The sequence below is a fragment of the Dermochelys coriacea genome, chromosome 8 (assembly GCF_009764565.3).
Source record: "Dermochelys coriacea isolate rDerCor1 chromosome 8, rDerCor1.pri.v4, whole genome shotgun sequence".
Taxonomy (NCBI): Eukaryota; Metazoa; Chordata; order Testudines; family Dermochelyidae; genus Dermochelys; species Dermochelys coriacea.
Genome location: NC_050075.1, coordinates 6,589,537 through 6,603,986, shown reverse-complemented (window position 1 = coordinate 6,603,986; position 14,450 = coordinate 6,589,537). Strand labels below are relative to the sequence as shown.

The following is a 14,450-nucleotide window of genomic DNA, read 5'->3' as shown; positions in this document are numbered from 1 at the left end:
GAACAGTACCAAGTTGTGCTGTATTTTGATATTGTGGATTATTACTGACTGAGGGCTAAACCTGAGACCAGCAACACTCATTTGCCTGTAACCTATGCCAAGGTTAAACCCAAGTCTCCAGAGATGAAAGGCCAATGCACTAACCAAGTGCACCTCCTAGTGTACCGTATTCTCCTATGCAAGATCCTACATGGTGCCTGCAACGTCAGAACTTCACATTCCACTTAAGCAGGGGCCTAGCCCTACATTCCAAAGAGCCGCACGATGAAGCAGAACTGGGGCTGTACGCTAGCTATCTCACGCCACTCTTCATCTTTACGAGGACAGAGGGCTCAGCCAAGCAAGGTCAGACAATACTCAGACAAATTTTACCTCTGGAAGCAGGGTCCAAATATTTGGAAAATCTGCCCATTTTAATTTAAAAAACAAAAACAAGTAAATAAGGCTTTATCTCATCACATGTTTCTCTTTACCAAAACATATCTACAGATCAGTTACATCAAAGCAACAGACTTTTGTACTTTAAAATCCCCCACCCGGACTCCTATGCACTGTATTAAATTACAGACTTTATGCAGAGAACAGATGCTCCAGGGTGAATGATGAACACAGAGCTCTTAAAAAAAAAAAAAAAAAAATCACACAATCAAATGGAAAACGGTTTGGTCCATTTCACAGCTTGAGAGCCATTTTACGCGAAGGCCACAAAAGCCATAGTTCAGACTGGATAAGCTTGCAGTATTACTGCTGTCTCATTTCTGGCAGTTTCAGTAACAATGTTCATTCTCCAAGGAGAGGGGCGGGAAGGTCCCAGCTGGTCTATCTGAAATAGATGGCTGCTTGAGCGCCTCTTTGGCTCATACTGGAATTGACAGTAGGGGAATTGTTTGCATTACCTAGCACTTAACTGACTAACTATAGGAGCTTAGGATTCTCCACTTTTTCTCACGATCAGAAGAAAAGCAACCCAAAAAAGAAAAAAAGGTCACAGTAAGTAGAAGGAGAAATCCCTGGAAGTTGTGCGCCTGATGATAGTTTCCTTTCCCCTCAGTATTATCTTGGAGAGTTCTGGTTTAGTGCTAGAGGACCTGGTATCTTTTTTCAATGATGAATCACTAGTTATTTGACTCCGGAATGAATATTACTAGCAACATTTCCAGTTAAGTCTGTGCAAGAGATCCCAATCCATTTGAGGGTGTAAATTGCTGAGGCTATCAAACCGGCTGAAGGTGTGTTTTTTTTTCCCCAGGAGAAAAATTTATTTCAAAATGTGCAAAATTGAACACACTGATGGGATTGTAATTCTAGTACAATTCATTCATGGACCCTCTAGATCACGTCTCTCCACATTCCTCCCTCCCACATCCCCCACCCATGATAGTAAGTGAATGATTCAGGTTATATGAATGACCAGATTAGCTAGTGGCAACACAACAGAGCTCAGCTTGCCCTGTGCGTGCAAGCAGGAAGCAAGGCTTAGTCTCCAGCTCGCCCACAGCTGAACATATTATGCTACCATGGTAACCAAAAAATGACATCTACTCAAACGGTGAACAGGTCAATGGGTGCTAGGGAGTGTTGTGCTTCCCAGCGTGGGCACCCATCCTCTGTGGATCTTGAGAAGGGTAGTGGATGGGGCCTGGGGCTCTCATGAAGGGAGGCGGAGGCCCCATGGTGTGGAACATGTGTGGTCCAAAACCTGCAGACACAGAACACAAGTGTCAGATTACCAGGCATCCTGATGAAGTATTTTATTGTTGCCTATGTGTCATTCAAGCCAGATAAGCAAAACATAATTGAGCCCACAGAAAGGGTGCCCCCTCTCCTCCTTCCCCAATTCCTGAGGAATCCCAATTTACACCCTTTTAACCTTTCTGCCAGCATAATGAATAGCTGAGGACATGTTGCTATTCAATGACAGAGTGTAGATTCCAATTCTGCGAGTGCCTGTTCCCCTGCTCCCTATTATGTTACCAACTGCCAAATGTTTTGTTTTCACCACTGAACATACCAGAAGTATTTGGGTAACGAGACCATCCAGCGCAGCTGGACAAACCCAACACTTCTTGAAGTTCCACCGGGATAAGGCTTCACGTTTTGAATATACAAACAGTCAAATACTGACACTAACATTCCGTCCGTCAGCTAAGCAGGATTGGCCTCAGCACAGGTTATGGGATTCTCCTGGTACTGCAGAACTTTGCAGAGAACACATTACAGCACAGGCAGTTCTGTCTAACAGAGAGCCAGTTCTACAGTACAAGCTGTTTCATAAACCCAGATCATACTTAGTAGGTACCACAGAAAACTACAATAGAGAGCATCTGCTAGTAGGTAATCTGGCAAGACCAACCTGATTCCAGCCCTCTTTGGTAAAGGACATAGTTCTAACTCTCCCCACCAAGTGGGGAAGAGGGAGGGAATTACCTGGAGGTGGGGGCGGAGCAATGCCAGGGGGTGGTGGCAGGGCAATGTTAACCACGGCTGGAGGGCCACTGGGAGGTAGGTTGAAGTAATTTGCAGATGCCTCTTCTTCTGCAGCTGGAGGAGGGGGAAGAGCTTCAAGACACAAACATCCCTTGGTTACTGGTGAAAGCTAGCAGGCAAAATATAAGCAAGTATCCACCCCAGCCCTAAGGGGAGTGCTGCAATCAGCTCTCCCGACAGGAACTTTGTTAGTAGTATATATCTAACAGACGCAGGATGCCAGTGAACCTCTAGAACAACAGCCGTGACCCCTTCCACCGGCTCTGACCCTTCCACAATGAAAAGCCACCTGAATCCAATCCTGAACAACTGGGATTGCCTGCCCCAACAGATAACACTGAATGGATCAAGAACACACAACCAGATCTTATGCCACAGAAGGTCTCAATGATTTAAGTGCCTTTATTCTAAGCCATTGTAACTTTTCAATCACTCTGTAAAAAAGGCCATGAGTCACCCTGAATTTCCTTCGAGCCAAAGATCCCTTCATTGCCCATAAATACAGCCAGCTCTTATTTGAACACAGGTTCATTAACTGCTTTGAGAGTGAGATGTGCTGCTGCCCTACTGGCCCCAGGTCCCAACGGTATAGAGAGCAAACCAAGAAGTGTAACTCTGTTCTGCCTCATGGTGGCAAGTGACCTGCTGTTGTGTGTTTGAGAGGGCAATCACTGGTATGGAACCATTTCCCTTACCTCCAGGTAGTCCTGGGACTGGCTCCAGCTTTATACCAGATTCTGTAGTACCTTCTTTCTCCTTCTCTTTCCCTCTTGCTGCTTGGGACCTGAAATCAAAGTCAAAAGCATTAGAACTGAAGAAGGAGATGGCAGAGTGGTAGACCCTCACAAGAGAGAGTTTTACATCACCAATCCCAGACCCACTACTTCAGGCCAAGGATCAAGAATTTACAGAATGCTAGCAGCAGGGACTTGGGGAGTTGGCACAAAAGGAGTTAGTGCTGTTTTTTCAGACAGCAGCGTACCCACCCCAAAATAGAATTTCTCAAAGAGACCCAATGCCAATTACCCTCCAACACCTCATTCCCCACCAAAAGACAGGCAACCCACTAAATATTTGGGTCTTTTACACACTTGGCTTCTGTTCTAAGTCACCAAGACTTTTGAGTTGAATAAGGAACAGTTTGAATAAGAACCGTACCATGATTCTGAACTGCTCAGTTAAGAGCGGATTCTCCAAAAACAATATCCAGAGGAAAACCTCCAAAAAGGAAATAAATGCTTCCCCTCTTCCTCTCCCACTTGCTCACCTCCCCCACTTGACGTTGAGTCTGCGTCCATTGACAATAAGCTTGTTAAAGGATTTCTCAGCAGCCACTTCTGCAGCTTGCCGTGTCGCAAACTGGATGAATGCACACTGCTGTCTCTGTACCACGGTTATCGTCCGGATCTCCCCAAACTGGTAGAAGTGATTTCTGCAAGGAAAGGACAGCAAAATTGGATTCTGCTCCTCTTCTCCATAAAACACAAAATAAATTAAAGGTCTCACATGCTCACACCCTTGGGAGAAAAGCACCCTTTCCCCTCTATATCATGGATTCAAATCCAGTGTTAGAAAAGATGGGAAATGCCTGTCACAGAACTTTAATCCCTACATACAATTATGCAGCAACAGTGCCAGGGGTTTCTTCAGAATTCAGGAATTAGGAAGATGGAGGTTACATGAGGGGATTTCAACTGTACAAGTGTAAAATGAGATCCTCAGGGCACCAACAGCAATGATACATTTTTGGGGGATTTTTGGTGGAGGTGGGAGGGGAAGAGAAAAATTTAAACACAGCACAGGTGATGTTGCTTAGATTTAACCGTATTCTCACCTCCAGAAATTCTGCGCTCCTCTAAATAGACCTATTTGCCAGCTTCTGGTTAGGGAAAAGTGAACAAGAGAGTGGTCACTCACCTCTGACTGGTATGGACAAATGAAGGGGCTGCATAAGCAAGGGATGAACAGCCCCCTTCATTCTTGTTCAGGCATAGCAACCTCAACAAAATGCTTGCTAAAGATGAACACTGTGACAAGCATCTTAGGAAAATGTTAGCAAGCTAATTCTCCATTATCAAGTCTTCAAGCTGAAAAGCAAATGCAAACTCAGATGTACCAACGTACCTCAGATCAGTCTCGGTGATGGTGTCTCCCAGGCCTCCTACATATAGTGTGGTAATGGTTTTGTCATCAGGTGGGTCCAGACGAGGCATGGTTGAAGCCCGTTTCAGAAGCTTATCAGCTACAGGGTCATTAATACCATAGTAACGATCTTTGATGTTCTGATCGGCCAGAGGATCGTCTGGATCTGTAGGTTTCTCGTGTCTAAAGTAGAGTAAACAAAGCATTTCATAACATTGCACTGTTACAACTGCACCAGACTAACATGACTGCAACAGCCATCTTTCTCCTTAAAAGGCTATCTGAGAACTAGCAGCTAACAGTATTCAAATAATCACACCAAAATGACACACAATTAAAGAGCCCTAAGAACCCAAATTACTTATTAATTTATTATAACATTCGCCACCTAGAGTTTTAACAAATAGCAGCTCGGACAGCTCAACCAAGGTTCCATGAAACTGGTTTCAAACAAAGTTACTTGCTGAGATATGTTCAGATCACTGACTGTGGGACAGTATTTTCTGCTGCAAGAACTGATGTTGCAAAGAGAGGCAATGAACAATGCAAGAGAAAAGCTGCACTTGTTCTGGGGATTGATGTTTCAGCTCACTGCTGAATACACACAGTATGATCAAGAAAGAACTTGCTGCAAAGGGATTCATTCACTGGTGATGTATGTTAAGTTAACATTCAGTTTCAGAAAGCCTTTGACAAAGTCCCTTATCAAAGGCTCTTAAGCAAAGTAAGCTGTCATAGGATAAGAGGGAAGGTCCTCTCCTGGATGAAAAGACAGGAAACAAAGGGTAGGAATAAATGGTCAGTTTTCAGAATGGAGAGGGAGAGGTAAATAATGGTGTCCCCAGGGATCTGTATTGGGACCAGTGCTGTTCGACATATTCATAAATGATCTAGAAAAAGAAGTAAACAGTGAGGTAGCAAAATTTGAAGACTATACAAAATTACTCGAGAGTAAAGTCCAAAGCAGACTATGAAGAGTTACAAAGGGATCTCGCAAAACTGGGCAACAAAACAGCAGATGAAATTCAGTGTTGATAAATGCAAAGTAATGCACCGTGGAAAACAATCCCAAATACCTGTACAAAATGATGGGGTCTATATTAGTTGTTACCATTCAAGAAAAATCTTGGAATCGTGGATAGTTCTCTGAAAACATCTACTCAATGTGCAGCAGCAGTCAAAAAAGCTAACAATGTTGGGAATCATTAGGAAAGGGATAGATATTAAGACAGAAGATATCATAATGCTACTATATAAATCACTGGTTTGCCCACACCTTGAATACTGTGTGTTGTTTTGGTTGCCTCATCTCAAAAAACACATTAGACTTGGAAAAGCTCCAGAGAAGGGCAATAAAAATGATTAAGGGTATGGGACAGCTTCCATATAAGGAGCGATTAGAAAGAGTGGGGACTTTTCAGCTTGAAAAGGAGATGACTAAAGGGGGATATGACAGAGGTCTACAAAATCATAAATGGTCTGGAGAAAGTGAATAAGGAAGTGTTATATACCCCTTCACATAACACTAGAACCAGGGGTCACTCAATAACATTAACAGGCATCAGGTTTAAAACAAACAAAAGGAAGTACTACTTCACCCAACACAGAGTCAGTCTGTGGAACTCATTGCCAGGAAACGTTGTGAAGGCAAACTTATAACTGCGTTAAAAAAAAGAATTAGATAAGTTCATGGAGGATAGGCCCATCAATGGCTATTAGTCAAGATGGTCAGGGATGGAACCCCATGTTCTGGGTGTCCTAAGACTAATTGCCAGAAGCTGGGAGTGGACGACAAGGGATAGATCACTCAATGTTTGCCCTATTCTGTTCCTTCTCTGTGAAGCATCTGGCATTGGCCACTATCGGAAGACAGACTACTGGGCAACATGGACCATTGGTCTGACCCAGTGTGGTTGTTATTATGTAATTTTTCCTGCAACATCTGCAAAAATGCTTATGAAGACACTGCATTACTTCCATTTTACTGAGAATTCCCTATATTGCCAGCCATTGTTAACATGTTAACTTTTCAAACAAAACTGTACCTGTAGGGACACTCTTCCCCTCTCTTGCATTCTCCTTTCACCCAAAAAGAACAGATGTGGGGTCGGTTGCGTTTATAGTAAGGGGTGGTCCGAGCCAGTTTAAGCAACATGTCACTAGTAGAAGTAGCTTTTCCTAGAGCACCAACTGGTCTTGTGCCATCGGAGTTTGAAATCTAAGCAGTAGGTAAAGAATGCATATTTCATTACTTGGGACAGGAAACTGATGCACATAATCAGATAAACCAGGAAGTTTTCAAGATTATCTAATTCATTTAATCTACAGCACAAGTGAGATAAGCCACCAACAGATTCTGTTACAAATGCATTCCTTACTTCTCTCTCCATGTTCTGGGTGTAATACTCTTTATTGACATCAGATTTAGGCATGTCATCCTTAAAAGAGAGTCCTGCATCTCGAACCTGAATAGGTAGCCCTAAAATTAAACGGAAGAACAAAATTAATATTAACCGAAAGCAGAAAGCCCAAAAGTGGTTATTATAACATACTAACGTAGATGTATTCAGAGACAGGAGTCCTGAAGAGCAGTCAAATCTGTACTGATTTGTTGTTTTACACTGCATTAATTAATTTCCTATTGATATTATTACTTCACCGGCTGTGAAAAGTGAACTGAGACTGAAAGTTTGTCTAGTTTCATGGTAGTTTTTTAAAAGCTTCATATTCTACTGAAACATATTTGAATAGTGGGGATTCCGTTAATCAAATATAATTCACCCTACATCTAGCATCACCAGTGGAACTATTTTTACTTTTGCCAGGAACAAGGGCATGCAATGTCAAGAGTCTAATCCTCTCTACAGTTAGAGTAAGATCCATTTGGTATCAAAGTCCAAACACACTTGGAAATTCATAGCAACTCAGTAATATGAACACAGTCAATCACATCACAGCACTAGTGTATATGGGAAGATCTTATTTTAGAATGGATACAATTATTAGACACGATTTAGTCTTTAATGAGCTGGAAAGTTTATGCACAGACAGGAGCACCATTTGGCATATAGATGTGCCTTCTGGTATATCCTAGAAGAGATCGCAGTCAGATTTGTTCAACTTCTCTCTCATACAAACATCTCTAAATAAATATGCATCTCCATGCCCTAGGCACACAGAGTCATGGAGATACACATTTATTTAGAGATGTATTAAAACTATGCGGAGATAGGAGATAAGCAGAATTAAGTCTCAATCTGTACTTTGAATTTTTTGTAAATTGACCTCAGCTACACACCATATTCCAGGTCAAGCAGGCAGGTCTGACACACATTCTTCAGCTTGCTACATGTTTGGCACACTTCTGTCTTCTTAAAGCGCATTCGAACACCTGGGCACCAGCGAAACACTGTGAAGGGCCTGGCACAAATCTGAGACAAAGAGAGCAGTGACTTGTACCACTCTAACTGCAGCCAGCAATGACACTAGCATTCAGATTCTTATGGAAACTCAACTACTACTAGAGGCTTCCTCCCTTTTAATCACTTGCCTAACGTTACTACCTTAATACATAAAAATTCAAGCAAACAACTCAAAAAACCCATTTTGACAGGAGAAGAAAGTTTTGGCTGGACTTTCTTGCAATGATTTGAACACTCTTGCAACTTTGCTCAGAGCACAAGGCAAAGAGAACTTCTACTTAGTTCAAAGAGCTGTCACTAAAGGTTCATTACAGCTAATTTGTAGGATATGTTTGCAAATTATATACTTGCTGGGATAGCAAGGGACCCAGTCCATCTGGCCACAGGCATTTAGGCCCAGAAAAGGATGGCCTTACTCTGAAGTAATGCATACAGTCTCTGTGGGGAGGACGTTTCTACTTCCATTGTACACTGGATTCGGGGAAGGGGAGCTGGCTCTCAGTACATCACTCTGGTTTCCTAACGAAAAGGAGATGATGGTAGGAAGGAGGAAAAGAGGGAAACAATACATTTTAACTCCTCCACTGGAGTTAATACAAGGCATTCTGCTTTATATTTCCAAGGGATATCACTAAAGATTCCTGCTTTCTCCTTTTTGAAACACAAAGGCCGGCTTGATCAGAGATACCCAGCATGAACCACTTGTTGGCAGGGGAGTTACTGAGATCCAGAGGGAAGCCAAGTTCCATCTACCACCCATTTGCCAAGGCAAAAGTGAAGAGGAAATGAATTTTTAACAGGAAAATGCTAGATTGATTAAATAAATTCAATAGTAATCCAGTCCAGCACTAACCACCGCTATGTTATGAGATTTTTTTTTGGAGGAACAGCAACTGATAAATCTGATTCTCTTCTTAGTTTGCATTTAAATTCAAACCTCTTTGAGATTACTTCCCCCCCCATCTACTCTTTCTGGAAAAGTAGATGTCAGTAACCTTCCCACCAGAAGTGCTGAACACTGCATCTTTTGGTGCCAACCTCTGGATTCAGTGAATCCATTAGGAGGGTGGGGTTAAAGAGCAACACCACACACTCCTGGGGCGAGAGGGAAGGAATTTGTATCACTAGGTGATTAGGTTATTTTTGTTCAGGTGTAATTATTCTCTTACAGGGTTTGAAACCTAAACCTTAGAACACTATGCTCTTGCAAGAGACCGAGTGAAAATGACTAGAAGTAGAAGTGAATCTGAACAATTCCAAACTTTTTTTTTTTTTTAAGTGAATAACCAGACTAAATAGTGAAATAAAGGAAATAAACCTAAACATTTTTCAGATTTAATAATTAAGGGTCCAATCCTGAAAAGATGTACAATCATCAGTAACTTCACTCACATGAGAAGCCCCACTGACTTTCATGGATAAATCACATGACTAGAGTTATTAATTATTTGTATTACTATAGCACCTATGAGCCCCAGTCACAGACCAGGACCCGATTGTGCTAGGTGCTGCAGAAAAACAGAAAAAAAATAAGATGGCCCCTTCCCCCAAAGAGCTTGCAATCTAAGTGTAAAACAAGAGACTACAGATGGATACAGAGAGATGGGGGAGTATACAAGGAAACAATGTGACAACATTGGTCAGCATGATAAGCAGTGAGCACACCAGTAGCTTAACTGTTGTCAAGTATTTGTAGGCATCAGGGCATTCACATGCTCAAGAGTTTGCAAAACCCAACCCTTAAAGTGTTAACAAGAATAAGCAATTGTTTGAAGCTGATATTTTCAGCATTATATCTTAATCCTAAACGGAAACTAATGAGCTAATCCAGAAGTCAACTCTTACAATGAAGACAAACATACCTTGCATTCTTTTCCATATTTCTCTTTGGTCTGGAATAAAAATCAAATGAAAGTTACTAAAAAAAAAGCCCACAAGCTACTAGTCAATGCTATGATCATATATTACATGCCTTAGAAAATATTCCCCTGCTTTCATCTCTTCCACCCAACCATCCACATGTGGTACCACCATAGCATCTGCATATTTTCTCTATGTGACGGTTGCATTTGGAGATGCCTGACCCTATGGCTTTCACTTAATCTGGAGAGCCTTTGAAAGGTAAGTGGGAGGAAAACACTTCCAAACCCTTCCATTTTTTCTGATGGCAGAATATTCAATAGAACATTTTTAATTCTTTCAAGAAACCCCTCAGCTTCAGATTTTTAATATCTGTTTTCTAAACAATGACAAAACATCCAGAGATCCGTAACACATAAAAATAAATCCTCTATCCATCTTTGAAACACAGATGATATTTGCATTAAAAATTATAGCTCATTAGAATTGCATAGACTAAAATGTGCTTAGGAAGAGAAGAGTGGAGAAAGGTAGATGTTTAAAATGAGAATACGCTACATGATTGTACTTAGTGTTGGGAAAGGTAAAACAAAATAGAATGGTGACACGTACACAGCCTTTCACTGATGATGTCAATGCACTGGGTAAAAGAACAAGGATTTAAACAAGGATCAAGCAACCTTCATCAAATGATATCAAAGCACATTTTAAAGATTGGGCAAGTCATTTAACCTTTCAGTAGGTCACATTTCTCTAAGTCAAGAAGAGAGTCATCGTCAAAAGTTGTGATAGAATCCATGTTTATCCCATCTCTTATGATTTAACCATTAGACAAGCGGTCTTGATTTCAGCTCAAGTTTTTGATTGTTTGATTTGTTTTATCGTGTTCCCCATGCCCTTGGCCAATACCGAAATCTAGCCCTCTTCCCCTGTGCACGCACGTTCTGCTGCCAAGAAGCAGCACACAGAGGCCTGCATGCATTTTGGCATCTCCTACTTGTGTCATTTGTCTGAGCTCATTTTTAGTCCCCTAAACCAGTGCTTCAATAGCTAGTCTCACCATACACCTTAAAGGACAATGACTCAAAGCAGTCACATACCATTCTGATATAGGGGTTTTCTCCAAGGCATGTCTGACACAGAATGGGGAAGTCCTGCATCAAGGAAAGGGGGGGAAAAAAAAAAAAACACAGTCAGGACTAAATCTCAGAACTCACTTCAGATTACGCCTCTGTTCAGCAGCAACATTTCTGCAGTCTGCTTCTCTCAGACCAAAGATGCTGGACTGGACAGTACTAATTTAAAGCTCTGACTACCCAACGTGTGTGGGTGGGTGGGGGAAAGGGGGGCCAAAGGCCCCCCCAACACGTCCCAACCAGCTACTAGCTGAAGCCTTGTGAAGAGCCACCCCCCCCCGCTCCCCGTTATTTTTATTGAAAAAGCAGAACACTCCCAAATACGTGGCAAGACCCCACGCGGTCAGGAGCCCAGATTAGACACCAGCAACCCCGGGGGAGGCCGTGGACCGTGTCGGTGCCCGTCATTTGCCCGGGGTCAGCACCCAGCGGCCCCAGACAGGGAGCAAGGCCCGGCACCCCCCTAGGGAGAGAGCCCCTGGCCGACAGCCTCCCAGCCCCACACCGTAGCACCCGCCTCAGTCGCCCACACGGCCCTCGACCCCTACCCCGAGCGGAGCCCCGCCACCGCCAGGCTCCCTGGGCCGGGCCGGGCCGCCGAGGGAGGCTACGCCCACAGCGGGAGGGTGGCGGCCCCGCAGGCCCCGACCGGGCCTTACCGCGTCCTCCCAGTTCTGCCGGTTGTAGGTGTTGGAGCCCAGGGACGTCGCCATCTTGGAACCAGCCCCGGTACCCGCAGCGGCAAGGCCCGGGCGGAAGCGCGCGCGCCGCTCCGCCCGCAGCCCGGCATGCACCGCGAAAGGAAGAAGGGCCGTGACCCCGGCGTGACCCCCGGAGAGCTGGCGCGTTGCCCCCTGCCGGCGGCCCCTCCAGCCACCGCTAAACCATAGAGAGCGGGAGGGTGGGGGCGTCTGGCCCTTCAATTCACCTCGGGGGAGGGGACCAGAGCTCCCAGTGGCGCCCCTGACCGAGGGTGGGGTGGGGGAAACGCCCCCCCCCGGGGAGGGGGTGAGAGATCCCCGCCCTGGGGGGGATGGGTGGGGGAGACGCCCCCCCGAGAGGGGGGTGAGAGAACCCCGCCCTGGGGGGGATGGGTGGGGGAGATGCCCCCCGAGAGGGGGGTGAGAGACCCCCCCCTGGGGGGATGGGTGGGGGAGACGCCCCCCCGAGAGGGGGGTGAGAGAACCCCGCCCTGGGGGGGAAGGGTGGGGGAGATGCCCCCCGAGAGGGGGGTGAGAGACCCCCCCCTGGGGGGATGGGTGGGGGAGACGCCCCCCCCGAGAGGGGGGTGAGAGAACCCCGCCCGGGGGGATGGGTGGGGGAAACGCCCCCCTGAGAGGGGTGAGAGAACCCCGCCCTGGGGGGGATTGGTGGGGGAAACGCCCCCCCGAGAGGGGGGGTGAGAGAACCCCGCCCTGGGGGGGATTGGTGGGGGAAACGCCCCCCCGAGAGGGGGGTGAGAGAACCCCGCCCTGGGGGGATGGGTGGGGGAGACGCCCCCCCGGAGGGGGGAACTTCCCACTTTATTATGGAAAAAGACTCCTGGCGCAGTCTAGCCTGACGAGGACACGGCCACACGTCCTGGGGCACAGCATGAGCTCTGCCCTTGTCTGCTCTGAGACCTGTGGTGTCCAGGAATGGACCTGGTCTGTTAGCAGAGCCATTAGCACCAGCCCTTCCTGCGCTGCATCATGGGGATGCAATGTGGTTTGTGTGTGTGATAGCATCCGATGAAGAGTTGTCAGATACCACTCTGGAACTGCAAGACCACCATGCTACCATTAGCACTGTGGGTGTAGGGCCTCTGTTTTTAAGGGTCTATTAATTTCATTGTGGGGGGAAGGATATTTTTATCCAGCAACAGTTGTGATCCATAGACAGACTGTAGAGGTTCCAGCAGTTGTGAAAAACCTTCACCCTTGGGCTGGACACGCTGGTGCCAAGAACCACAATCTCTCATGTACTCAAATGCAGGTTTAACAGTTGACATATTGTTTACAGCACTTTTAGTTCTGGGAGTCCAGTTGATATAAGCCACAGATAGTTTCTTTTTTCAGAGTAGCAGCCGTGTTAGTCTGTATTCGCAAAAAGAAAAGGAGTACTTGTGGCACCTTAGAGACTAACAAATTTATTAGAGCGTAAGCTTTCGTTAGCTACAGCTCACTTCATCGGATGCATCCGATGAAGTGAGCTGTAGCTCACGAAAACTTACGCTCTAATAAATTTGTTAGTCTCTAAGGTGCCACAAGTACTCCTTTTCTTTTTGCAAATTTATTAGAGCATAAGCTTTCGTGAGCTACAGCTCACTTCATCAGATGCATTTGGTGGAAAAAACAGAGGAGAGATTGATATACACACACAGAGAACATTAGTTTCTTGTGAATCTTAAAAAACACCACAAGGACTTCTTCCTGCTTTACAGCACTCCTGTCTATGGCATTCAAACCATAGTCAGATGCATCAAAACCTTTTGCAGAAGCAGATGAGTTAAAGGACTTTAAAGGAGTCAGGAGGCATTGTGCTACCACGTACTTTCTGAAGACTGTGATCAAGGTAGGATTGTAAATGGACTGTTTTTAAGTAAATTAAGAAATCTGAACATGTAAGTTTGAAGTTTATCAGATGTACTGCTATCCATTAAGGTGTAATATACGTTTATAAGGGAACCCAAGAAAAGCCTTTGACAAGGTACCTCATCAAAGGGTCTTAAGCAGTCATAGGATAAGAGGGAAGATCCTCTCATAGATCTGTAACTGGTTAAAAGCCAGGAAATAAAGGGTAGGAATAAATGGTCAGTTTTCAGAATGGAGAGAGGTAAATAGCAGAGCCCCTCCCACCCCCCCTTCAGGGAGCTGTACGGGGACCAGTGCTGTTCAACACATTAATAAATAATCTAGAAAAGGGGGTAAACAGTGATGTGACAAAGGTTGCAGAAGATACAAAATTACTCAAGAGTTAAGCGCAAAGCAGACTACAAAGCATTACAAAGGGATCTCTCAAGACTGAGCAACTGTACAATAAAATGGCAGATGACATTCAGTGTTGATAAATGCAAAATAATGCTCATTGGAAAACAATGTCAGCTACACATACAAAATGATGGGGTCTAAATTCACTGTTATCACTCAAGAAAGATCTTAGAGTCACTGTAGTTCTTTGAAACCACCCACTGGGACTATTCAGCTTGGAAAAGAGAGGAGTGTGTGTGTGGAGGGGGGAATATGATACAGGTCTACAAAACCATGAATGATGTGGAGAAAGAGAATAAGGAAGTGTTATTTATCCCTTCACATAGCACAAGAACCAGGGCCAATCCAATTAAATTAATAGGCAGCAGCTTTAAAACAAACGTAAGTACTTATTCAAGCAGCATACAATCAACCTGTAGAACTCATTGCCAGGG

The 14,450-nt window shown here is 44.6% G+C and overlaps 1 protein-coding gene across 2 annotated transcripts; it reads right to left on the bottom strand.

Moving 5' to 3' along the window:
• Positions 1-371: 371 nt before the first annotated feature.
• Positions 372-11,938, bottom strand: RBM22 (RNA binding motif protein 22). Of its 2 annotated transcripts, none has more exons than XM_038414491.2 (11): positions 11,707-11,938; positions 11,012-11,065; positions 9,914-9,943; positions 7,928-8,060; positions 7,008-7,108; positions 6,675-6,847; positions 4,612-4,812; positions 3,755-3,919; positions 3,183-3,271; positions 2,428-2,559; positions 372-1,699 (listed from the first exon to the last, which is right to left on the bottom strand). In XM_038414491.2, the coding sequence occupies exons 1-11, from the start codon at positions 11,758-11,760 to the stop codon at positions 1,569-1,571; spliced, it is 1,263 nt and encodes a 420-aa protein (XP_038270419.1). In that variant the 5' UTR covers positions 11,761-11,938; the 3' UTR covers positions 372-1,568. The 2 variants fall into 2 exon arrangements, with proteins under 2 accessions (XP_038270419.1, XP_038270418.1); XM_038414490.2 differs by having other exon boundaries at positions 11,596-11,847.
• Positions 11,939-14,450: the final 2,512 nt, after the last annotated feature.